Source organism: Neofelis nebulosa, chromosome 5, assembly GCF_028018385.1.
Source record: "Neofelis nebulosa isolate mNeoNeb1 chromosome 5, mNeoNeb1.pri, whole genome shotgun sequence".
NCBI classification, from domain to species: Eukaryota; Metazoa; Chordata; class Mammalia; order Carnivora; family Felidae; genus Neofelis; species Neofelis nebulosa.
The window spans coordinates 92,532,279-92,559,063 of NC_080786.1; the positions used below are offsets into that span (position 1 = coordinate 92,532,279).

Genomic DNA, 26,785 nt, shown 5'->3' on the forward strand with positions numbered 1-26,785 from the left:
CTCAGCATCCACATATGAGTGAAAACATATGGTATCTGTCTTTCTCTGCCTGACTTATTTCACTTAGCATAACACTCTCCAGTTCCATCCATATTGCTACAAATGGCCAGATTTCATTCTTTCTCATTGCCAAGTAGTATTCCATTGTGTATATAAACCACATCTTCTTTATCCATTCATCAGCTGATGGACATTTAGGCTTTTTCCACAATTTGACTATTGTTGAAAGTGCTGCTATAAACATTGGGGTACAAGTGCCCCTATGCATCAGCACTCCTGTATCCATTGGGTAAATTCCTAGCAGTGCTATTACTGGGTCATAGGGCAGATCTATTTTTAATTTTTTGAGGAACCTCCACACTGTTTTCCAGAGTGGCTGCGCCAGTTTGCATTCCCACCAACAGTGCAAGAGGGTTCCCGTTTCTCCACATCCTCTCCAACATCTATAGTCTCCTGATTTGTTCTTTTTAGCCACTCTGACCAGTGTGGTATCTGACCAGTGGTATCTCAGTATGTGAAACTAATATTAAAATGTTTGTTAACTAACCAGAATTTAAATAAAAACTTGAAGTAAAAATTTAAAAAATATTTTAAATATTTTCCTTTTTTAAAATTTATAGTTACTAATTTTATTTTCTTCTTAACTGAAGTATAATATATAGTGTTATATTAGTTTCAGGTGTACAATATAATGATTCAACAATTTTGTTCTTCCATTTATCTATTTTATCCTTCTCCCCAACCACCTCCCCTCTGGCAACCATGGGTTTGTCTCTATATGTAAGAGTCTGGGTTTTTTTGCTTGTCTTTTTTTCTCATTGTTCATTTGTTTTGTTTCTTAAATTCCACATATGAGTGAAATCATATGGTATTTGTCTTTCTCTTATTTCACTAAGCATCATACCCTCCAGGTCCATCCATATTGTTGCAAATGGCAAGATCTCATTCTTTTTTATGGCTGAGTAATATTTTATTGTGTATATATAGCACATCTTCTTTACTCATCCATCTATGGATGAACACATGGGTTGCTACCATATGTTTGCCATTGTTTAACAATGCTGCATTGGGGCGCCTGGGTGGCTCAGTCGGTTAAGCATCCGACTTCAGCTCAGGTCATGATCTTGCGGTCTGTGAGTTCGAGCCTCGCGTTGGGCTCTGGGCTGATGGCTCAGAGCCTGGAGCCTGCTTCTGGTTCTGTGTCTCCCTCTCTCTCTGCCCCTCCCCCGTTCATGCTCTGTCTCTCTCTGTCTCAAAAATAAATAAACGTTAAAAAAAAATTAAAAAAAAAACAATGCTGCATTAAACACAGGGGTGCATATATCTTTTCAAATGAATGGGGGTGTTGTTGTTGTTGTTGTTGTTTTCTTTGGAAAATATCCAGTACTGTAATTATTAGATCATATGGTATTTCTATTTTTAATTTTTTGAGGAACTTCTATACTGTTTTCCACAGTGGCTGCACCAATTTGCATTCCCAGAAACTGTGTACAAAGCTAGAGGTATCACAATTCCAGAATTCAAGATACACTATAAAACTGTAGTAATCAAAACAGCATGGTACTGGTATAAGAACAGACACATAGATCAATGGAACAGATTAGAGAGCCCAGAAATAAACCCATGCTTATATGGTCAATTAATCTATAATAAAGGAGGCAAGAATATATAATGGAGAAAAGACAGTGTCTTCAACATATGATGCTGGGAAAACTAAGTTGCATGTCATCCTTGCCCAGGGGCCATTCCAATCTTCTCTGTGATTTTAATATATGTGCTGCCAAAGGAGCACAGTGCTTAGAAAACTAGACAGCTACATGCAAAAGAATGAAAATGTACTGCTTTCTTATACTATACACAAAAATAAACTCAAAAATGGATTAAAGACCTAAATATGAGACCTGAAACCATAAAACTCCTAGAAGAAAAAATGGGTGGTAACTTCTTAGACATCAGCTGTAGAAATATTTTCCCAGATATGTCTCTTCATGCAAGGAAAACAAAAGCAAAATTAAGCTAGTGGGACTACACCAAAATAAAAGGTTTTGCACAGCGAAGGAAACCATTAATAAAACAAAAAGACAACCTACTGAATGGGAAAAGATATTTGCAAATGATATATGCAATAAGGGGTTAATATCCAAAATATATTAAGAACTTATACAACACCAAAAAAAACCCCAAATAATCCAATTAAAAAATGGGCAGAGGCCCTGAATAGACATTTTTCCAAATAAGACATACAGATGACCAACAGACACATGAAAAGATGCACAACATCACTCATCATCAAGAAAATCCAAATAAAAACCACAATGAGATTGTCACCTTACACTTGTTAGAGTGGCTGAAATAAAAAACAGAAGAAATAACAAGTGTTGGTGAGGATCTGGAGAAAAATACTTTCTTATGAATTTTAGAATAATTTCCTTAAAAATAAGTAAATTCTGATGACACCTGATTGGAATTACAGTGTATTAATGGATCAATTTGAAGAAATCCAATGTTCTTTCTATTACCATCAGGCAAACTTGACTTGCAGGCTCAATATTTATTAGACAAATTCACTTTCTATCATTTAAAAATAAACAAAGAAGAAAACCTATACTAACTAATTTATACAGGTGTTTTCTATGGTATTTAGCAAAAAAATATATTATTGAAGAAGGAATATTTATGATGAAAGTGATGCTTTAGATCTTTTCATGTTATCACCTTTGTTTCCTCAAAATGAAAATTATGAATGATCAAAGTGAATAAGGATTATTTCTATAACCTGAGAAAATTTTCTATATAATTACCTATTTATAAAATCAAGATTGGCTAATTTATGATTATTTAATATTGGTCATGTATCATTACCAAAACTGAATAGCAGAGGCCTATGATTAATGATATTGATAATCAAATTGCTAAGTTCCAGCACAGAATATTTGAAAATGGAAGTTGTTCCACATGTCCCATACCTTCCTCAAAATTCTAGAATTAAATATCAACTTTAACTCTAGGTGAAAAAAGAGACTTAATTTGGGACCATTATTGTGAACAATTCATTCATTCATTCATTTATTTGCTCATTCATTCATTCAACATATTTTAATTTTAGAAAACACTGACTGCTATGAACTGTGCTACAAGTTAGGTACAAAATAAGAACAAGAAACACCTTCATTCAAGAATGAGGAAAATAAATGCAAGAATAATGGTATTGTAATACTCACTTTCCCTTCATCTCTTGGGCTATCACTTAAATGTACAACTGGACCTGGATGAGTCTTTGTGGATCTGTTAAATTAATTCAAAATAGTAATTAAAAAATAAAAATTAAAACACCTTACCATTAGAGACTGGAACAAAGAAATTATACTAGAATACACTCTTAATAATCTGAGAGTTATTCATTTGAAATTTGGTTGTTTTTCTTGAAGACTATCTTTCTTTCTCCTAGTAACTCTGTTAAAATAGGTGTAATTTTTTTAAAATCAGGTTTAAGAACATAGATCCATATAACAATAGGGTTCTTCATTTCTTTTTTGTTTTAAATGTTTATTTATTTTTGAGAGAGCAAGCACAACCAGGGGAGGGGCAGAGAGAGAAGGGGACAGAGGATCCAAAGCAGGCTTTGTGCTGCAGACAGACCCAATGTGGATCTCAAACTCACAAACCATGAGATCATGACCTGAGCTGAAGTCAGATGCTTAACCGACTGAGCCACCCAGGTACCCTAGGATTCTTTATTTCTATAGCACAAAAATTAAATACTCGAAGGGACAATATTAATAATGAAAGCGATGCTTTAGATATTTTCATGTTATCAACTTTATTTCCTCATTATCAAAGGAAAATTATGAATAATCAAGATGATGCCTTTTCATAAAAATATGGATTTATGGACTGGGAATTTTTATGTTTGTTGCCTTATCTGGACCTCCGAAAATTTAAAATTGAACTTTTAGTTACACAAGAAAGAAAACTTACACAGCCATAAGGCTAATGCTGTAAATCCTTGCAACCAAATTGCAAAGTATATAACTGATTTACAATTTCTTTTGACATAAAATCTCTAATTTTGCTCCTAAGAAAATTTTAGTATCTCCTTTGATTTACAAAGAAACTCTCTCTAGTGATAGCCAGATTACAGAAAACTGACAAACTGAGGAAACATAGTTCACTGGTTATGTCTTACTTATTTGTTATCTAGGGTAAGCAATAACAGGTAACTATGTGTCTAAGTGCATATTGTTAAAAGGACCTATGCTCTGTAAATCTGACTTTAAATTTATTCTACTCTGATATCTAGCATGTTTCTTTTGTGTTCCTTATTTTAACATATTGTTAAATATGATTATGTCATGGTTAAATATAATATGACCTGATAGGACCATAGATTTGTTACTGCTCATTTTTCCACATCCTTTCTTCAACAGCCTATTTGTGCCAGACTAATTCTATTATGATTATATTGACATAATTCTAATTTATTTCTTATGCACACATTAAAACCATCAAAGATTCTTCACAAAATAGTAAAGAAGATTAAATTTTAAAAACTTGTTGGAATCAGAGAAAAGTGACAAATTAAGTAACTCTAGGTTCCCTAGATACCGACTCCCCACAGTGACTCAGAGGAATAAATACAGATTTATTAGATATTTTGTTACTGGTTTTATCCTAAATCTCATTATCTAAAAATGGAAATAGTTTTTCTAAAAATGGAAAATCTAAAAATGGAAAATTAGAATATATCACCTAATATACTGGCAAAACATGTTAAGCACTCAATGAACAGTATGCATTATGACTGCTGTAAATCAATGGAATAATTGGGAACCAGAGTTACTATTTGCATTCTAAATGTAGTGTTTTATTAGAGTATAAGTGCCTCTGATAAGGACAATGTCCTTCAATTATCCTTTGGAAATTAATAATATCCAACAAACTACATACCCCTGTCTCTTGGGTTTGATTGGAACAGCAAATAACAAAGTGTACTCTATGATTAACTAGTAAATATATAAGTTATTTCACTTAAAGAGTGTTCCATATTTAAAAAGTTTGGGAAACCCTGAATTAAACATAGTTACATATTTTTTTCTTCTATAAAACTTCTTAAAGCCATAATTTGCAAGTGAATATTACAAATCTTTGATATTTTCCAAAAGTGTTGGTTCATAGGATCCTTCCTCATTGACCATATTAAGGCAATCACTGAAATATACTTTAAGAAACACTACTAAGGCCACATGCAAGACTTTACCATTTAGACTCTCAAACTCTGTTAAACACTCAAGTTCAGAAAATAATCTAGCATTAAACTTCAGTTGTTTGTATTTACTTTTTCAGACTATAGAAGATATATTATTGGTTGAAAGAAAGAAAGAAAGAAAGAAAGAAAGAAAGAAAGAAAGAAAGAAAGAAAGAAAGAAAGAAAGCCAAACTTAGAAGACACTAATAGTCAAAAGAAAAAAAATTCTCATATTATTTCACTGCCTATATATAATGACTACTAACATTTTGATATGTTTTTTCTGACTTTTCCCCTGGCATTGTACCTCCAAAAACCATCAAGCATTCCTTGAAAAACTTATAGCCATAAAGCATTGGTGTACTCTAGATTCTGTAAATCCTACAAAAATTACTTTAGATAGAATTATCAATGACCTTAAAGTCATGTAATATCTATCTAAATAATGCCCAATAATATTTCTAGGTATCCCTATTTATTTATCTTCCTCCCATTCACCATGATAGCTTCTTAATAGTTTCCTTTGTGGACTTTCTTTCTCTTTCTATATCTTAAATATTGATATTCCTTTTCATTCTGCCCTTGTCTATCATCTATTCCCATGTTATATATGGTCATGAATTCAAGAATGCACAGGAGCCAGGCAAGATTTGCAAATGAATTAAATAGGCTGAATGAGAACTGTGCCAACTGGATAGCACATTATCCACCTACAAAAGGTGGATTGATTATTGACTGCCATGACAACAATACTGAACTAGAATTGTCTCATCATGAATTTTCATGAAAATCTGGAAGTACAACTTTTTATTTCTACTCTACCAATTTTCAAATATTACAAATAACTCAGAACATACTTAAAACTCTGGTAGCCAAACAAAACATATCTGTGAGTCAGAATTGGTTGAGTGTCTGCTAGTTTGCTACCTGTTTTCTATATACTCTTCATACACAATCTCATCTTTTTTCATGGTTTCAATGACCATAAATTCAGATCTCATTACCTTCAGATCCATATATCCCACTTCATATCATTTTGAATGTCTTACAAACACATACAACTCAACCTACCTAAAATTGAACCTAAAATTGAACCTAATTGAACCTAAAATTATTTTACTCCCAACTTACTCAATCTCCTACTTTATTTCACTAAATGGCACCCTTACCTACACAGTGGCTCAAGCCTAACATCTCTTAATTCTTCTCGTTGTTCTTAGATCCTTCCATAATACCCAAGTCTGGCCTCTTCTATCTTCTATTTATTTAATTATGACAGCTTATCTCCACTCCTAAATCAATCATAATGTTTACCTAGAATACAGTCTTTCTCTCTTTAATCATTTCTTCATATCTGCCTTCGGAGTAGTCTTCCTAAATGCATATTTAATCAAGTCAACTCTCTGCATAAAGCCCTTCAAAATCTAGCCCTTGGCCTTAGAAGTCCAAACTTCTCAAACTGCCTTAAAAAGCCTTTCATATTATATCCCCTGATTACTTCTCCTTTGTCATCCTCTCTCCCAGGTATTACAACCAACTAAACTACTTAAAATTCCTGTGCATGGAACAAAAACTCTCTCAAATTCCACCCTTTAAACTTTCTATCCCCTCCTCCTAGAGTACTTCTACCCCTGTCTCCCAATTCTTCACTCAACTGAAATTCTCATCCTGTCATATAGCAACATAGATGTAACTTCCTTCACAGACACTTCTCTGAGACCCCATGTTAGGTGTCCTTCTTATGGAATTGCCACATTTTATTTCCAATATATTGGAATTGCCTTTTTAATTAATCTCACCTTTATTAGACTAAAAGCCCCAAGAGGACAGTAACTATGTCTTCCCAGTTCATAGTTGTTTCCAGTACAGAGCATATCGTAGTGTACAATAAACATGTTTGAGTGATTGTTAAACACAAGTCTTACATTTATTATTTAATTCTGAATTTCATGCTCAAATTTTAACCATATGTAGAAAAAAATAGGTTATATATATTTTTTTTTTTTATTTTTTTAAATTTTTTTTTTTCAACGTTTTTTATTTATTTTTGGACAGAGAGAGACAGAGCATGAACGGGGGAGGGGCAGAGAGAGAGGGAGACACAGAATCGGAAATAGGCTCCAGGCTCCGAGCCATCAGCCCAGAGCCCGACGCGGGGCTCGAACTCACGGACCGCGAGATCGTGACCTGGCTGAAGTCGGACGCTTAACCGACTGCGCCACCCAGGCGCCCCGATATATTTTTAACATTTATTTATTTTTGAGACAGAGAGAGACAGAGCATGAATGGGCGAGGTCCAGAGAGAGGGAGACACAGAATCTGAAACAGGCTCCAGGCTCTGAGCTGTCAGCACAGAGCCCGACGCGGGGCTCGAACTCACGAACTGTTAGATAGTGACCTGAGACGACGTCGGATGCTTAACCGACTGAGCCACCCAGGCGCCCCGGTTATATATTTTTAAAAGCCAGGGCTGTTCCACAGAAATATTTATTTTTGTGCTCAAACCTGGAATACATTTTCCCATAGAAATTTTTTTATGTCAGTTTAGTTCTATGCTACTATTTTATGGGTCTATAAACATCACTGTTTCTATGGAAAATGTGTTCCAGTTTCCAAATAATTAATACATACATTTTGGGAGCACAAAATATTTATAATTATGGGAATTGACTATAATTACAATTAAAAGACTTCACTAAAAAAAGAAACAAATTACAAAATAACATTGAATGGAAAGTATTTCAAGTAAGAACTTACCTAGTAATAATTTCACATCTCTTAAAGACAATTCTGCATTTGCTATACTTAGAAAATGTATTGTTAAAACTTGTGTCTAAAATTCTATTACTGAAATGATCTTTTAAATATATTTGTATTATTGTCCCATACACTTGACACATATTAACAGGAAGTGACATGTATTTTCTAATGTATCTGAAGAGGTAGAGAGCAGTTAAAAGACCGTTCTAGGAGACTGGCAGTTGCCATTTAAAATTATATGTATCACAATGGATCTATAATTGCATGGAACACACTTTTGGAAATTTGGTCTATGTAAACCAAGAAACATTCAAGAGGTAATGTTGCCTACTAATAATTTCTTGAGGATATTTCAGGACATTTTTCAGAGGCATGTACAACTCTATAAAATTTGATATTTCTATAAATGGTAGATTCTATTATGATGCTGTATCACATGTCTAAGATCATACTATGAAAAATAAAAGTGTCTTATTTTTAGTTCCTTCTAATTTTACCCCCCTTTACAGTTTTTAAATTCATCATTAGTCCTGAAATCGTAAAAGTTAGACTATATAAATACATACAGGTAAAGTAGAAATCACTAATGAACTATGAAAAGTATTTGGTAAGTATGTGAATATGGAAACAAAACAGCAAAAGTGATGAAATATTTGATATATTTGGATAATAAACTTCTTAATTAGCATCATTCAACTAAACACAAATGATACATCTATTACTATTTGTACTAATGTTAAATTTGTATAAAAGTTTATAATTCAATCTCTCAAGTTTATTTATGTTTTTATCAATATCCTAAAACAATATTATGAAAGCAAACATTAAGTTCATCCCTATTTACCACTTCTATAGAACTGAGATTATAGTGGGAAAATCTTTCCCAAGTAGCTAAAAAAGTAAATAATTTTTGGAAGACATAGTTGACTATAGGATAAACTTTTTTTTTAAAATACACATATAGAACATCAAAATATATATGAGTAAAATAGCTCATGCCAATTATGAATGAAAGCTGTAAGTCAATAGTAGAGTGTAACTATCAAAGTAACTCTTCAGTAGTGTCATCAATCACTTAGTAACCACTCTTTGGAAAGCACCAAAATAAGCGAAGTATGAAGAAAAAGAAAGGAACAGTGAACAAAGATTCTGCCCTGGAGCAGCTCTTAATCTAATCAGGGATGAAGAATTACCATTGATAAAAGACCCATTAGGACATAATACAAAAGGAATATTATAAGAAGATCATAATTAGTAATAACCTTTCCTATCAAGTAATATACAGGCACATTGAAACATTAAAAATTGGGAATGGTAGATTTATCATAAAGACCAGACTCAAGCTTCATAAAAATAGGCTGTTTTAATCAGAGCTTTGGAGAATTAATTATGTAACTTAGAATATATCTATACAAGAGAGAGAACGAGCCAGCCTCAAGTTAAATATATCTTATTAAGGACCTAATATGCACAGAACATAAACATTTATTAAAGAAAATTTTTTTCCTGATTAAGTGACCAGGAGGCAGTGACCAGGAAAATTGTCCATGTATGTATTACAAAAAGATAACTTGGAATTCCACAAAGCTTCACATTTGGGGAATTTCACATTTTTACATGTGCATAAACTTAAATATCAATGCCAAAGTCAAAGTGGTAATTACCACTAACCACATATCCAAATGGATGCATATGTCAAAACATGAAAAATATTGATAAATTGATTCTCCTTAGAACTCTGAACAATATGTTAGGCAAATGAAGAATAAGCTACCACCAATAAAAAATATGTGAACTGATTATGATTATTTTTACATAAAATGAAATGTGGTCACAATCCACTTGCCATTCCCATTGGAAGCGGCTATACTAAGAATGACAATATAGAAATGAGATGATTTCCTGTATAACTTTTAGAATGAGTCTTAGCTTATTATCATCAAATTTTACATACATAACCCTTAGTTATTCAGAAACTCTTAAGTATTCAGAAAGGGTAAAATAAGAATATGTTAATACTACAATAATTTTAAGTCTGTACAGTTTCAAATTATTTTAGCTAAACTTTTCACACAAATTAATCATAAATTAGCTATAAATGTTTCAAATAACTCTGTAATTTGACATATATTTTACATAACCATGTGAAATATTTAAGCCAAATAAAGTGATATTCAAATTCAAACTTACAGCTCAATTGCCTTGTTCCACATGATAACATATCCAGAAAGAATGAAAGATTCAATATTTACAATATGTGTATTTCCTCTTTCTGTTCCAACATAGAGCCATTTACTCTGGAAAGGTAGATGACAGTAAGTAATTCTGAAAGAAAGAAAATTACAATTAAAATATCTAAATTTTATATTTGGTCAGCATTATATTTTCCTTATACTTATTAGGTAGCGATAGCTATATAAACAATAAAATTTACTATACACTCAAGTAGCATTTTTTTACTAGCAGAGGATATAGGATATATAACAAGAGTACATCATTAAAAATAATTATGATAATAATAATCACTATTTAATAAGTATCTACCATGGACATTAACATATATTGTTTCTAATTCTGAAAAGAGCACTCCAAGACAGATAAATATTTCTATTTTACACAGAGGAAACTGAGGCCAGGAATTTTTATTTTTACTTGCAGAGGACTGACACCTAGTAAGTGGCAAAACTGGGATTCAAATATACTCCTATCTGATTGCAAAATTAGCATATTTATACACTAGTCATTTTTCTTCAGTAATATTCACTTCAAATAGAAATTAAGTACATAGGAAACAAATTTCAGTTAGAGAATTTGTAGCTTTGTCTATATAAGATCATAAATTATTTACTATTTATTCAGATGCTTGGAATCTAATTAGTATAAAGAAAACTTATAAGGTCAGAGATCTACCATACTATTCCTTTGGGCTTTTTTATTCTGCCTTTATCTTCACAGTAGGTTTTCTGACCAATTCTGGGAACCTGTTCTATAGCCAACACAACCATGACACCTATAAATAAAATATGGGAATTTACCAGAGCCTTCTATTGACAGTGTATCACTCTCTAGTTTTGCCTATTCAGGCTCCTTAATCACTCTTAAAATGACAAGGGAGGTAAGTTCATAGTTATCCATTGTCAGAACTTATTATTGAATCATCATATTTCCTAGAATTCACTCAGAAAGAGAGCTGGTAAATTGTTAGAAGAACAGGACAGAATTCTAATGCCAGGCAGGCAGACCAATACGGAGGGGAAAAAAGGAATGTGAATGGTAAATTCCCCCCAAAATTCTATCTCATACCTCTTTTTTATATAAGACTAAACATCCAGTCTGTTGAATTTATATTCTCAGTCTGGTTCATTGAAGTATTCAACAGCCTACCTCTCTAAATCAAAATGTATTAAAAAGTATTCTGCTAAAAGCACCTTGCACATTACATCCAAAAATCTAGAAATCCTGCTATCATATATGTACTTACAGTTAATTGGCAATCTAATTGAAGTGTAACCTATATGATACTGGACAAGTCTGATTAAAACCTAAAGTCTAGAAGTGCTATTGCCAAGGGATATTTAATAATGTCCCACAGGAAATAATATGATGGTCATGTTTCTAGGCAATGAAGGATCTATTTCAAATTCAATGTAAGTGGAAAAAGGAAACTCATTTTAAAGAGGATTTAGATTACCCTTTCTGAATCACAGAGTTGAAAAAAACACTAATTTAATAAAAGTAAACAAAAATTTAGTAGTTCTAGTAGATAAAGAGCAAACTTCAATATGACCTAGTCATTTCCAAGGTTAACAAGAAAAATCTAAAAAGCGCCACGATTCAGTAATGAAGGCTGAAGCAAGAGGCAGAATTCCAGTATAGAGAAACTTTACAAGAATGATGGAATACATGAAAAAGACCCAAACAGGATTAGAACTATTCTTTGAACCAGTATTACTTTTCCCCTAATTCTAATTGACAAGAATCCAGACCTTTGATGACAGAAGGGCTTCATCTTATGTCCCATGTCCAACTGATGGGTGGTGGTTAAACAATTGATTTTTTTCACAGGATTCCCAGACTTTATTTGAACCCAACAAAAAAGACTAATGTGATTTATGTAAGATGCTTGACATGGGTGAGGGAGAGGGCATGATTACACTTATGCTGTATATTTGATAACCCTAATAAGTGACTAATCAATACCTTATTGAATTTATTATATTTAATAGTTACACTTTCACTTGTAATGTATTTCCACCACCATAACCCGAAACATGAAAGATTTTCTGTTATGTAGGAACCCTGGAAAAATAATCTTATTCCTATATCCATATTCACTATCATTCTCTCTAGTATATCATCTAAGACATTGTTAGCCTTCCATCCATTTACCCATTAATTCAAATTTCACTAAATAAATCTTTATAAAAAGCACTGGCAGAAGACATGAATAGACACTTTTCCAAAGAAGACATCCAGATGGCCAACAGACACATGAAAAGATGTTCAACGTCACCCCTCATCAGAAAAATACAAATCAAAACCACACTGAGATACCACCTCACACCAGTCAGAGTGGCTAAAATGAAAAAATCAGGAGACTATAGATGCTGAAGAGGATGTGGAGAAATGGGAACCCTCGTGCACTGTTGGTGGGAATATAAATTGGTGCAGCTGCTCTGGAAAACAGTGTGGAGGTTCCTCAAAAAATTAAAAATAGAACTACCCTATGACCCAGCAATAGCATTACTAGGAATTTATCCAAAGGATACAGGAGTGCTGATCATAGGGGCACTTATACCCCAATGTTTATAGCAGTGCTTTCAACAATAACCAAATTATGCAAAGAGCCTAAATGTCCATCAGCTGATGAATGGATAAAGAAGATGTGGTTTACATATACAATGGAATACTACTTGGCAATGAGAAAGAATGAAATCCTGCCATTTGCAGGAACGTAGATATAACTGGAGGGTATTATTCTAAGTGAAATAAGTCAGTCAGAGAAAGTCACATATCATATGTTTTCACTCATATGTGGGTCTTGAGAAACTTAAGAGAAGGGGAAAAAAATAGTTACAAACAGAGAGGGAGGGAGGCAAACCATAAGAGACTCTTAAATACAAAGAACAAACTTAGGGTTGATAGGGGGTGGGGGAAAGAGGAAAGTGGGTGATGGGCATTGAGGAGGGCACTTGTTGGGATGAGCACCGGGTGTTGTATGTAAGTGATGAACCACGGGAATCTACCCCAAAAACCAAGAGCACACTTTACACACTGTATGTTAGTCAATTTGACAATAAATTATCTTAAAAAATAAAAGCACTGTACTTGATTACAACACATCTACTCTTTTTCCCCTCAAAACAACATGCCATTTAATTGGAGAGATAAGACAAGTAGACGAGTAAACAAAAATAAAAGTAAAGTGTGTCTATTGCTATAAAGGATTCAAAGAAGGGAGGAATTAATTCTAGTAAGGGCAATTAAGGAATGCTAAGGTAGAAAACTGTATTTAAATTGGGCCATTATAAAAATAAAAGCAAAAATGAACTATTGGGGCCTCATCAAGATAAAAAGCTTCTGCACTGGAAAGGAAACCATCAACAAAACTAAAAGGCAACCGACGAAATGGGAGAAGATATTCGCAAGTGACATATCGGATAAAGGGTTAGTATCCAAAATCTATAAAGAACTTACCAAACTCAACACCTGAAAAACAAATAATCCAATGAAGAAATGGGCAGAAGACATGAATAGACACTTTTCCAAAGAAGACATCCAAATGGCCAACAAACACATGGAAAGATGCTCAACATCACTCATCATCAGGGAAATACAAATCAAATCCACATTGAGATACCATCTCACACCAGTCAGAGTGGCTAAAATTAACAACTCAGGAAACAACAGATGCTGGCAAGGATGTGGTGAAATGGGAACCCTCTTGCATTGTTGGGGGAATGCAAAGTGGTGCAGCCACTCTCAGAATATCAAAATTAGAACTACCCTACAACCCAGCAATAGTACTACTAGGAATTTATCCAAGGGATACATGAGTGCTGATTCATAGGGGCACATATACCCCAATGTTTATAGCAGCACTTTCAACAATAACCAAATTATGGAAAGAGCCTAAATATCCATCAACTGAGGAATGAATAAAGAAGATGTGGTTTATATATACAATGGAATACTACTTGGCAATGAGAAAAAAATGAAATCCTGCCATTTGCCGCAACATGGATGGAATTGGAAGGCATTATGTCAAGTGAAATAAGTCAGTCAGAGAAAGATATCATAAGTTTTCACTCATATTTGGAACTTGAGAAACTTAACAGAAGGCCATGGGAGAAGGAAAGGGGAAAAAAAAGTTTCAAACATAGAGGGAGGCAAACCATAAGAGACTGTTAAATACAGAGAACAAACTGAAGGTTGATGGGGGAAGCAGGGAGAGGGGAAAATGGGTGATGGGCATTGAGGAGGGCACTTGTTGGGATGAGCACTGGGTGTTGTATGTAAGCGATGAATCATGGGAATCTACCCCCAAAACCAAGAGCATACTGTATACACTATATGTTAGCCAACTTGACAATAAATTACATTAAAACGTTTTAAAAATTAAAAAATAAAGATGATGCCAAAATTTGAAAAACTAAAAAAACCAATAAATAAATAGGGCCACTATATTAAAAATCAAGTAACTCTATAGTTTGATATATGTGTTACATAATCATAATAAGTAAATAAAATCAATGTTTTCAAAGCTTGAAGAATGTACAGACTTTTAAAGTTTTTTGCTTATCTTCACTTTTCACTTACTTTTATAAATTCTTTAACTTATGTATAAAGTAAGATATAAATTCCTGATCCTTATGGCTTTTATATATACATAGAAAAATACAAAATACAAATAAAACTACATCTAGAATTCAAATTAATGACATTAGTTTATGTGACAGATGGATTTTTTTAAAAAGAAATAATTAACCTCACAATATGGATATGTTTGTGACTACACAAGTTCTTTTGATTTGGGATATATTTATTCCATGTTTTTCTTCTACCACTTGTCTATACTTGAACAGTTTTGAACTCTATTCCATAGTACATCATTACATACTTTTATAATCATTTTGCATGAATACATAATACATGTGCATAGTCTATTTCTACTATTTTATTAATCGATAACAATTAAAATAACACCATTTGGTGCCAACACAACCACAAATGCAAATTTAATTTCATATATGGGAACTGTGCGACAGTATTTTTGTATAAAATTGTTTGTTCAAGTCACTCAGAATCTTTCCATTAATGTGATTATAAAAATAAAAATATTACAATCAGAAACTATTGTGGAAAATTCATAACTCCAAGTCTATGCCTATAGATCCTAATTTGAGAAACACTGTCAACACAAGCCAAAACTATATTTTAAGAAAGTTAAGTGGTTTAAAATTATAGAGACTTTGCTGTATGAAATTAAGTGGGAGATTTCAAGTTTGAAACTTTTTTCCCCTAAGTTCTAACAGTTCAATTTTAGTCTTATTTTGTATCCAGATACTAGGTAAAACCTCTACTATCAGGCATGATGACTCTGGCTCCAGTCCCTTCTATAATATTTATAATTATGCTTTACAACCTGGTGATACTCAGAATCAGGTGTATTCTACATATTAAAAATACAAATGCCACAGAGAGGAAAGTTCAACAGTTCTGAAGTAAATCTAGCAATATTGTTTTAAAACTCTTTCTGGGTGGTTTTGATGCACAACCATAGTTAAGAACTACTAAATTATAGCAATAATTTTTAATCTTTATTATAAATAAATCTCATTAAAATGCATATTTTCACATTCAAGGGATAGAACATGTACTGATACTTTAACAAGTAACCTCAGTACTTGATATTCAAAATGAAGTCCATAGACCAGCATGAACATCATCTGGAAACTTAGTAGAAATTCAAATCTCAGGCCCTACCCCAGAATCAGAAACTACATTTTATGAGGAATACCCAGATTAGTCACATACACTTAAAGTTTAGTTACTACTGTTCTAGGTGATTCTAATATAGATAACCTATGACCAGTATTTATGAAATACTGTTCTGTGATTGAATGAATGCCATTATTTTACACTTAAAGTTTTAGGATAAGAACCTAAATTACTAAGTTAGTAATGGATAGTGCCATATAGCTGCATAGTTCTCCTCAAATAGCTAAATAGTGGTGATAAAAAGAACCACAACAACAGCCCAGGGAAAGAAACAGACAGCTACCCTAAGACTCCCTCAGCATATTGATTCAAAGACTGATACTTAGAGGAATTTTAGTGGAAAAACTAAAATCATATAAAAGAAAAAATAAAGAGTTAAAAATTCTCTAAGAAATAGAATCTGATAACATTGGATAACCTGTAGCCAGCTCAAATTCTAACACAAAAGACAAAATTAAACAGAAAACTGAAAATTTAGTTGAATTTCATACACAGTCTTAATTAACTAACCAGATAGTAAAAAACTCAATTTTGTTGCTTTAATTATTTATTGTAATTATTTGGAAAACTATCAAAAATAAGTCAAATTTTTAAAATAAGCCAAATCTTTATAGTTCCATAAGGAAGAACATCATGATTTCTGGCAAATCCAAGTCTGAGAAGCTTATTCTCATTCTGCTACAGCAAAAGAAATAACATTTTCTACCTCCATTTAAAGTCACAGCATATTTTGGGGTACCTGGGTGATTCAGTCGGTTAAGCATCCAACTCTTGATTTCGGCTAAGGTCATGATCTCATGGTTCGTGGGTTCAAGCCCTGCATCGCCCTCTGCACTGACAGTGCAGAGGCTTCATTGGGTTCTCTCTTCCCCTCCCCTGCTCATGCGTATGTGTGCTCTTTCTCGCAAAAGAAATGAATAAGCTTTAAAAAATAAATAAATTCATAGAACATTTCAACTTCTAAATGAAAGAACTGAGTTAGTGGAGGCCACGTGGGGAGCAGGTATGAGGTCCTTCTATTGTGATCAGGATGATAAAAGTAGAAGTAAAATAAGGAGTGATAATTATACCCTACCCAGCAATTACAAAGTGTTTCTATCTCTGAAGATAGTAAAGGCCAACAGGGAAATCTGAATTTCTATTCCTATCTGTTAGTAACAAGATGACATCTGTCCTTCACTGCCAGAGTTAAAAAAACCTACCCCAAAAAGGTTCAAATAAGATCTACCATTTCATAACATAATATCCAAAATAACCAGTTTTAATAAAACATCCTTCATCATACCAAGAAATAGGAAATCTCAATTTGAATGAAAAAAGACCAAGATACCAATACCAAGATGATACAGGTGTTAGAAATCACTGATAGGGGCGCCTGGGTGGCGCAGTCGGTTAAGCGTCCGACTTCAGCCAGGTCACGATCTTGCGGTCCGTGAGTTCGAGCCCCGCGTCAGGCTCTGGGCTGATGGCTCGGAGCCTGGAGCCTGTTTCCGATTCTGTGTCTCCCTCTCTCTCTGCCCCTCCCCCGTTCATGCTCTGTCTCTCTCTGTCCCAAAAATAAATTAAAAAAAAAAAAAAAAAAAAAAAAAAAAGAAATCACTGATAAATATTTAAAAGAAGCTAACATAAAAATGCAACAAAAATTATGAATGAAATGAAATGAAATGAAAAAAATGGAAAGTGTCAGCAAAGAAACAGGAGATAAAAACCAAATGCAAATTTTACTACTGAAAAATACAACCAAGAAAAATTTAAAACTATGGATAAGCTCAAGAGCAGAATGGAGGGCACAGAAAAAAGACTCAGTGAACTCAGAGATAAAAGAATAAAAATTATCCCATCTGAACAACAAACAGAAATAGATGTTTTTAAAAAAATTTCAAGACTCAGAAACTTGTGAGATAAAAATAAAAGATCTAACAATCATGTTATCAGGGCCCCAGAAGAAAAGGAACAGAAAATGGGACTGAAAAAAGTAAAGAAATCATGTCTAAAACTTCTAAATTTGGCAAAAAATCCTCCAAAAAACTCAAGAGGCTGAGAAAAACTAAATAGGATAAACCCAAATAAATAAAATTAAGACAGATCATAGCCAATTATCTAAAAGAGGAAAAAGATAATATCTTAAAGGCAGCATAATGGAAATAAAACCGTAACTATCGGAGAAAATATTCCAATGATGGCAAATTCCTCACCAGAAAACCAGGGGCCAAAAGGAAGTAGAATACTGTTCAAATGCTTAGGGAAAGAACTATCAACACAGAATTCTATATTCTCCCAAAATAACCCCTAATAATAAGGGAGAAACCAGTATATTATTAGATGAAGGAAGACTAAGAGTTTGTCACTAAAAGACAAACTCTAAAAGAATGGTTAAAAGGAGTTCACTAAACAGAAAAAAGATCAAAGACATTTTTGAATATCAAGTGTGAATAAAAAAACTACAGGGAGAGTAAAAATACAGTTAAATACAATATATTTACCACCTTCCCTTGAGTATCCTAAATTATCATAGCCGAAGAAAAAATTATAAACAGTCTGATGTGGTTTTAAATACAGAGAGAGGAGAGCTTATTTAAAATGAGGAAAGTAAAGGAAAATAAAGAAAGGAAATGTCTATACTTCATTCAAACTGAGAAAATGCAATAGCAGATTTTGATAAGTTGTTTATACATAATGAAATGTCTACAGAAACCATTAAAAAGTGAAATGATACAAAGAGATACACTAAAAATTATAAATAAATCAAAATGGAATTCTAAAATAATGTTCTATTAACACACAGGAAGGCAAGTAAAAAACATACGAATGAAAAATAAAATAAGCAGACAAAAAATAGGCAACTTAAGCACTAACATACCACAATTACATAAAATGTAAATACCAATTACAATTGGCAGAGTGAACTTAAAAACTGCTCAACTATATGCTGTGCACAAGAAACTCACTTGAATACACTGACATGGGTGGACTGAAAGTAACAGGAAGGACAAAGATACATCATATAAACATTACTCCAAAGAAAGCAGGAATGGGTGTACTAATACCAGATAAAAATGTAACAACTTTGGAGAATAGAAAGTGACCAGAGACAGAGAGAGACATTATGTAAAGATAAAAAGATAATTCACCAAGAAGACATGGCAATCCTAAATGTGCATTTCCAAACAACAAGTTGCAAATTATGTGAAGCAAAAACCGAGAAGAGAAAAAGAGAATCCATGACGCTAGTGCATTTCAACACCTGTCCCCAGCAAATGAGCAAGGGTATAGAACTCAACACAACCATCAGTCAACAGGACCTAATCAACATTTATAGAATAATCTGCCAAACAACAGCAAAATATCTTGTCACCACAAAACATATACTAAGACACCACATTTTGGGCTAAAAAATAATCTTCAACAAATTTAAAATAATCAAGTCATATAGAATGTGTTCTCTAAATACAAAGGAATCACATTTGAAATCAAAAATATAAGAGAAAAAATCTCCAAACACTTGTAACTAAGCAACACACTTCTGTTCTATGGGTCCAAGAAGTCATCACAAGGGAATTAAAAAAACACAAGAAATAATAAGTGTTGACACAGATGTGGAGAAAAAGGAACCCTCATGCACTATTGATGGGAATGCAAACTGGTACAGCCACTGTGGGGACAAGTGTGGATATTCCCCCCAAAATTAAAAATATAATTATCATATGATCCAGTAATTCCACTAGTAGGTATTTACACAAGAAAACAAAAATATTAATTCAAAACCATATATGCACCCCCATGTTTACTGCAGCATTATTTACAATAGCCAACATATGGAAGCAACCCAAGTGTCCATTCATAGGTGAAGGGATAAAGATACAGTGTGTGTGTGTGTGTGTGTGTGTGTGTGTGTGCGCATGCACATGCATGCACTGGAATATTACACAGCCATAAAAAGAATGAGATCTTGCCATTTGCAACAACATGGATAGACCTAGAGGATATAATTCTAAGTAAAATAAGTCAAAGAAAGACAAATACCATATGATATCATTCATATGTATACTTTAAGAAACAAAAAAAATGGACAAAGAAAAAATGTATAGAATTATTGAATCGTTATATTGTACACCTGAAACTAATATAACACTGTATATTAATAATACTTCAACAAAAGACATGTATGTTAAGCTCTTGGAAAAAAATATATTGAACTGAATGATGCTGTAAATACGTGAAATCAAAACTGGTGAAACAGCTAAATCAATTCCTAGAGGAAATATATAGTACTAAATACTTACATTAGAAAAGAGAAAAAGTTTCAGGTCAATAACTAAGCTTCCACGCACCTAGAAAAATATTTTTCCAAGAACCTAGAAAAATAAGAGTAAGATAAACCTAAACCAAGTAGGCAAAATAAAACAATAAAGAGCAGAAATCAATGAAACTGAAAACAGAGAAGCAAAGGAGATAATCAGTGAAACAAAAAGCAATTTCCTTGAAAATTTCAAGAAACTTGAAAAATCTCCAGCAAGATTGACAAGGAAAAAAAGACATAAAAGACAATTTACCAAATTAGGAATGAAACAAGGAATATCAATACAGATAAATAACAGCTCTATACAAATATATCCTACATTGCAACAGTGTAGGTAGAATGGACAAATTCATCAAGAAGCACAAATAAGCACAATTCCCCATATCTGAAATAAATTAAATAGTCCTATAACTATTAAGAAAATTAATTGTTTTTTTAATTTCCAGAAAAGGAAACTTCAGTCTCAGATAGATTCACTAGTGAATTCTATCAAACATTTAAAGAAGAACTAAAAATCTCTTCCAGGAAATACAAGAGGGAAACTTCCAAATTCATTCTATGAGACTAGCACTACCCTGATACCAAGACCAGACTCCATTACAAAAAAAAAAAAAAAAAAAAAAAAAAAAAAGAACTACAGGGGTGCCTGACTGGCTCAGTAAGTTAAGCATCCAACTTCAGCTCAGGTCACGATCTCATGGTTTGTGAGTTTGAGCCCCGCGTCGGGATCCGTGCTAACAGCTTGGAGCCTGGAGCCTGCTTCAGGTCTTTGCTCCTCCCCCACTCATGCTGTATCTCTCAAAAATAAATAAACATTTAAAAACTTAAAAAAAAAACAAAAGAACTACAGACCAATATCCCTGATGAGCATGGAGGCAAAAATTCACAATAAAATACTAGCAAACTGAATGCAACAGTATATTAAAAGGATCATTTACCACAAGCAAGTGGGATTTATTCCTGGGTTGCCAGAGTGGTTCAATACGTGCAAATCAATCAACATGATACACCACATTAATAAAAGAAAGGATAAGAACCACATAATCATTTCAATAGATGAAGAAAAAGCATTTGACAATGTACAACATCCATTCATGATAAAAACCCTCAACAAAGTGGGTTTAGAGGGAACATACTTCAACACAATAAAGGTTACCTATGAAAAACCCACAGCTAATATCACCCTAAATGGAGAAAAAACTGACAGATATTCCTCTACAGTCAGGAAAGAGAAAGAGATGTCCCTTCTCACCACTGTTATTTAACATAGTACTCAAAGTCCTAGCCGCAGCAATCAGACAGCAAAAGAAATAAAAGGCATCCAAATTGGCAAGTCAAACTTTCACCATTTGCAGATGACATGATACTCTATGTAGAAAACCCAAAAGACTCCACCAAAAAACCTGCTATAACTTATGATATATGAATTCAGTAAAGTCACAGGATACAAAATCAATGTTCAGAAATTCATAAAAAAAAGGATGAAATGCTGCATTGCAACAACATGAATAGAGCTAGAGAGTATTATGCCAAGTGAAACAAGTCAGTCAGAAAAGGAAAAATACACTTGATTTCACTCATATGTAGAATTTAAGAAAACAAATGAGCAATGGGAAAAAAAGAAAGAGAGAGAGGCAAACCAAGAAACAGACTCTTAACTATAGAGAACAAACTAATGGTTACCAGCAGGGATATGGGTAGTAGGATGGGTTAAATAGGTGATAGGTACTAAGGAGTATACGTGTTGTGATGAGCATAGGTGTTGTATGTAAGAGTTGAATCACTGTATTGTAGACCTGAAACTAATGAAACAGTATATGTTAACTCACTGGAATTTAAATAAAAACTTAGAAAAAAGAATAGCTAATTGTATACTTTAAATATATAAAATTTTAATTTGCCAATTAGAACACAATAAAGCTTGTGGGGGCAGGGGGAATATGCTACACATCAGTACTCCTCATAAGGACATAAAAGTTCTTAACAAAATATTAACATAGAATTGAACAGTATATAAAAAGGCCAAGAGGGGCTTATTCCAGGAATGCAAGGTTAGCTCAACACCAGTACACCAATGTAATTCACCATATTAACAAGCTAAAACAGAAAAGTAACATCATCATATGAATTGACGTAGAAATAGCATTTGACAAAATCCTACACTCATTAGTGATAAAAACTATCAAAAATGGCATTAGAGTGTATTTTATCAATTTGATAAACAGCAGCTACCAAAACCCTATAATTAACTTTACACTTAATGGTAAAAGACTGTTTTCCCCCTAAAAATCAAGAACAAGACAAGGATGCCTGTTGTCATCACTCTTCTTCAACATAGTATTGGAAATTCTATCCAGTGTAAAAAAGCAAGAAATGCAAATAATAGCATATAGATCAGAAAGGAAGAAATAAAATGTTTCTATTTGAAGGTAATATGATGGTCAACACAGAAAATCCCAAGGAATCCCAAGAAACTCTTAGAACTAAAAAGTGAGTTCACCAACATTGCAGCATACATAACTCAATTGTGTTTCTATATAATAGCAATGAACATGTGAAAGGTAAAATTTTAAATGCAGTATCATTTAAAGGCATTCAAGATATGCTATACTGAGGTGTAAATATTAAAAAATCATACAACTTTTATGCTAAAAACTACACAAACCAGATGAAAGATCTAAGCAAACAAACATACAGTGTTCACACATTTTAATAATCAACATAGTAAAGATGTTGATTCACATTTTTATAAAACTCAGGCAAGATATTTTTGTGGTTTTATGGACATGCTTATTCTAAAATTTATATGGAAAGACAAAGGCACTAGAATAGCTAAAGCAATTGTGAAAAATAGTAAATAGGAGGAATAAGTCCACCCCATTACAAAACATAATACATAGCTACAGTAATCAAGACTGTGTGACATTGGCAGAAAGACAGACATACAGATCAATGGAACAGAAGAGAGAACACAGAAAAGTAAACCCACTTAATATGTCCAACTGACTTTTGACAAATATACAAGGCAATTCAATGAGGTCAACAAAAGATAGTATAAAATTGGGTATCTATTAAGACAAAAATAAATCTCTACCGGAACTTTAAATTATACAAAAATTAATACAAATCACACATTTACATATAAAATATAAAAATTTACCAAAATAAAATAGGAGAAAATCTTTGGGATCTGGGACAAAGCAATGAGTTCTTATATTTGATGAAAAAGTATAATCCATAATTAAAGAATTAATAAATTAGGCTTCATCAAAATTTAAAACATTTTCTCTATGAAGAATTATGTTAAGAGAATGAAAATACAAACTATAAACTTGGAGAAAATATTTACAAATCACATATCTTACAAAGAATTAGTATCTAGAATAAATTTATAAATTCTCAAAACCAAATGATTAAAAAAAAATAAGCAAAAGCCTAACAAACTGAAAATCAGTGACTTCTATTGGACTTCGGGAAGAATCAAAGTCTCAGGACAAACTACAACCCAAAAATCTTTATATAAGAAGGAGTTTTTAGGGAAACCAAAAAACAAGAGAGACAAAATATCAAGGACACTAAAGATATGTGAAGCCTCTAACACTTAGAGGTACAGCAAGCATCATTACAGCCTTGCTCCTTACAACATCAATGTAAAACCTCATACTTAAGTTCTATCCACCTTGATACCTATTATCCAATAAACATGTCCAATTTTCAGCAAAAGAAAATACATGACATGATAAAAGGCAAGGAAAAATTCTGAAGAGACAAAACAACACCAGAACCAGATTCAGATGTGACAAAAAAAAAAAAAAAAAAAAAACCCACAAAAAACCAAACAGAATAATTAAACAAGTGATTTTAAATAACTATGACTAATATTTTAAGTGCTCTAATGGAAATAGGAAACAACATGCAAGATGGATAATGTAAGCAGAGATGTAAACTCTAACAAGCATTCAAATAGAAATGTTAGATGTTAAAATAACTGTAAACAAAATGAAGAATGCATTTAATGAGCTCAAAAATACAGTGGACATGGCCAAAAAAAACAATCAGTAAACTTGAACCAAGTTACTAGAAACTTGCCAAGCTTAAATACTAAGAAAAAAGAAAAGAACAGAATATCTAAGAACTATGTGACAGTTTCAAAAGATATACATATAATTGGAATACCAAGAGAAGAGAAAATGAGAAGATATATGTGAAGAAATAATGACTAAGAATCTTCCAAAATTAGTGACAGACACCAAACCACAGATCCAAAAAGCTCAAAGAAGACCAAAGAGAATAGATATATAAAATCTACACCTAGGCATATCATATTCAAACTGTAAGAATAAAGCCAGTGTCAGGGGGGAAGCCCACCTACCTACATAACCTATAGAGAGAGAAAAAAAAAAGAATTACAGTGGATTTCTCATCAGAAACAAAGCAAGAAAGAACAGAGGGGAGTGAAAGAATTGGTTTTGGGGGTTCAAAAAAAAACCTCACCAACCTAGATTTCTATATCCAGAAAAATAATTCTCCGAATGTGAAGAAATAAAAATATTCTCAGAAAAGTAACAACAATAATAAAATGGGGAATTCTTTGCCAGTAGAGCTGCCTGGCAAAAGTGTTAAACATTTTTCAGGGAGATAGAATCTACATTAAAAAGAAGAGCTTGAGAGAAAGAATAAGTAAAGGTAAAATAACAAATTTTCTTTTTCTTAATTGAGCTAAAGGATAAATATTTGCTTAAATTAATAATAGCAACAATGTACTGTGTACTTATTGTAAATAGATGGATTAAATGGCAACAATGTCATAATGGACTGGAGGGATGATTTGAGAATAATCTCTTATAAGCTACAGTCACTACCTATAAAGCAATATGTATTATTTGAAATTTCTATTGAGATATAATTGCCATATAACATTGTGTAAGGTTGAGGTATACAAGGTGTTGGTTTGACACATTTTTTTAATATTGCAATATGAGTACTACAATAGTGTCAGCTAACACCTTTATCATGCCACATAATTATTTCTTTATTGTGTCAAGAATTGTTAAAATCTAAACAATATCCCCTGAATTCCTATATATACACATATATACACATCTTCTTTATCCTTTTATCCATTAAAAAAACCTAGGTTATTTCTGAATCTTGGCTAGTGTGAATAATGTCACAATAAACATGGGTGTGTAGATGTCTCCCCAAGGTAGTGATTTCACTTCAGACGTATATCCAGGAGTGGGATTGCTGGATCAAATTTGCAGTTCAATTTTTAAGTTTTTTAGGAATCTCCATGTTTTCAATAATGTCTGTACCAATTTACTTTCCCACCAATGGTGTACAAGGGTTCCCTTTTCTCCACACCCTCTAGAACATTTGTTATCTCTCATCCTTTTGATAAAAGCCATCCCTACAAATGTGAGGTGATGTTATGGTTTTGACCTGCATTTCCTGATGATTAGCAATATTGAGCATCTTTTCATATTATCTGTTGGCCATTTGTATGTGTTTTTTGGAAACATGTCTACCAAGTCCTTTCCCCCTTGTTAACTGGATTTTTGGCTTTTCTGCAATTGAGTTGTATGCATATTGCATATATTTTGGATATTAGTCCCTTTTCAGATACATGGTTTGTGAATATTTTCTCCCATTTTCTAGGTTGCCTTTTCAATTTATTGACTGCATTTTTTGCTGTGGAGAACCCTTTAGTTTAATATAGTTCCATTTATTCATATTAACTTTTCTTGAGGTAAAATTGGTATACAATTGACCCTTAAACAATGAAGGAGATAGGGATGCTGACCGCCGCCCCCCATGCAGTTAAAAAACCATGTATAACTATTGGCTTCCCCAAAACTTAACAACTAATAACCTATTGTTGACTAGAAGCCTTACCAATAAGATAGTCATTTAACACATATTTTGTATGTTTATGTATTATACACTCTACTCTTACGATGAAGTAAACCAGAGAAAAAATGTTATTAAGAGGGGTACCTGGGTGGCTCAGTGTCTTAAGCCTCTGACTTCAGCTCAGGTCATGATCTCACTGTCTCTGAGCTAACAGCTCAGAGCCTGGAGCCTGCTTCATATTCTGTTTCCCTCTCTCTCTGCCCCTTCCCCCCTCTTTCTCTCTCTCTCTCTCCCTCTCTCAAAAATAAACAAACAAAAAAATTTTTAAAAGAACATGTTATTAAGAAAATCATAAAGGGGAGGAATTAGGATGGCAGAGTAGTAGGAGGACCCTAGGCTTGCCTGATCCCTCAAACACAGCTAGATCAACATCAAATAACTTTGAACACCTAGGAACTGATCAGAGGATTAAGAGAACAATCTACATATCTTGAGTCAGAAAACATGGCAAGTACCAGTGCAGAGATATGAATTGGGGGAGAGAAAAAGCCATATTGCTGCAGAAGGAAGGGAGTCCTTTTTGCAGAGTAGAAAAGGAGAGGAGCAGAGAGAGTAGCACATAGGGT

The 26,785-nt window shown here is 33.0% G+C and overlaps 1 protein-coding gene and 1 pseudogene across 7 annotated transcripts in view; both read right to left on the minus strand.

Annotated features, from left to right (window-relative positions):
* The window catches only part of STXBP5L (syntaxin binding protein 5L), a 387,308-nt gene that overhangs the window by 243,940 nt on the left and 116,583 nt on the right, over window positions 1–26,785 (minus strand). For all 7 annotated transcript variants that reach the window (XM_058731249.1, XM_058731254.1, XM_058731252.1 and 4 more), the window contains exons 6-7: window positions 10,196–10,330; window positions 3,222–3,285 (exon numbers count right to left, since the gene is read on the minus strand). In XM_058731249.1, the coding sequence (XP_058587232.1) occupies window positions 3,222–3,285; window positions 10,196–10,330 (199 nt within the window). The remainder of the gene's footprint in view (window positions 1–3,221; window positions 3,286–10,195; window positions 10,331–26,785) is intronic.
* On the minus strand, window positions 1,695–1,792 carry LOC131513288 (U6 spliceosomal RNA; annotated as a pseudogene).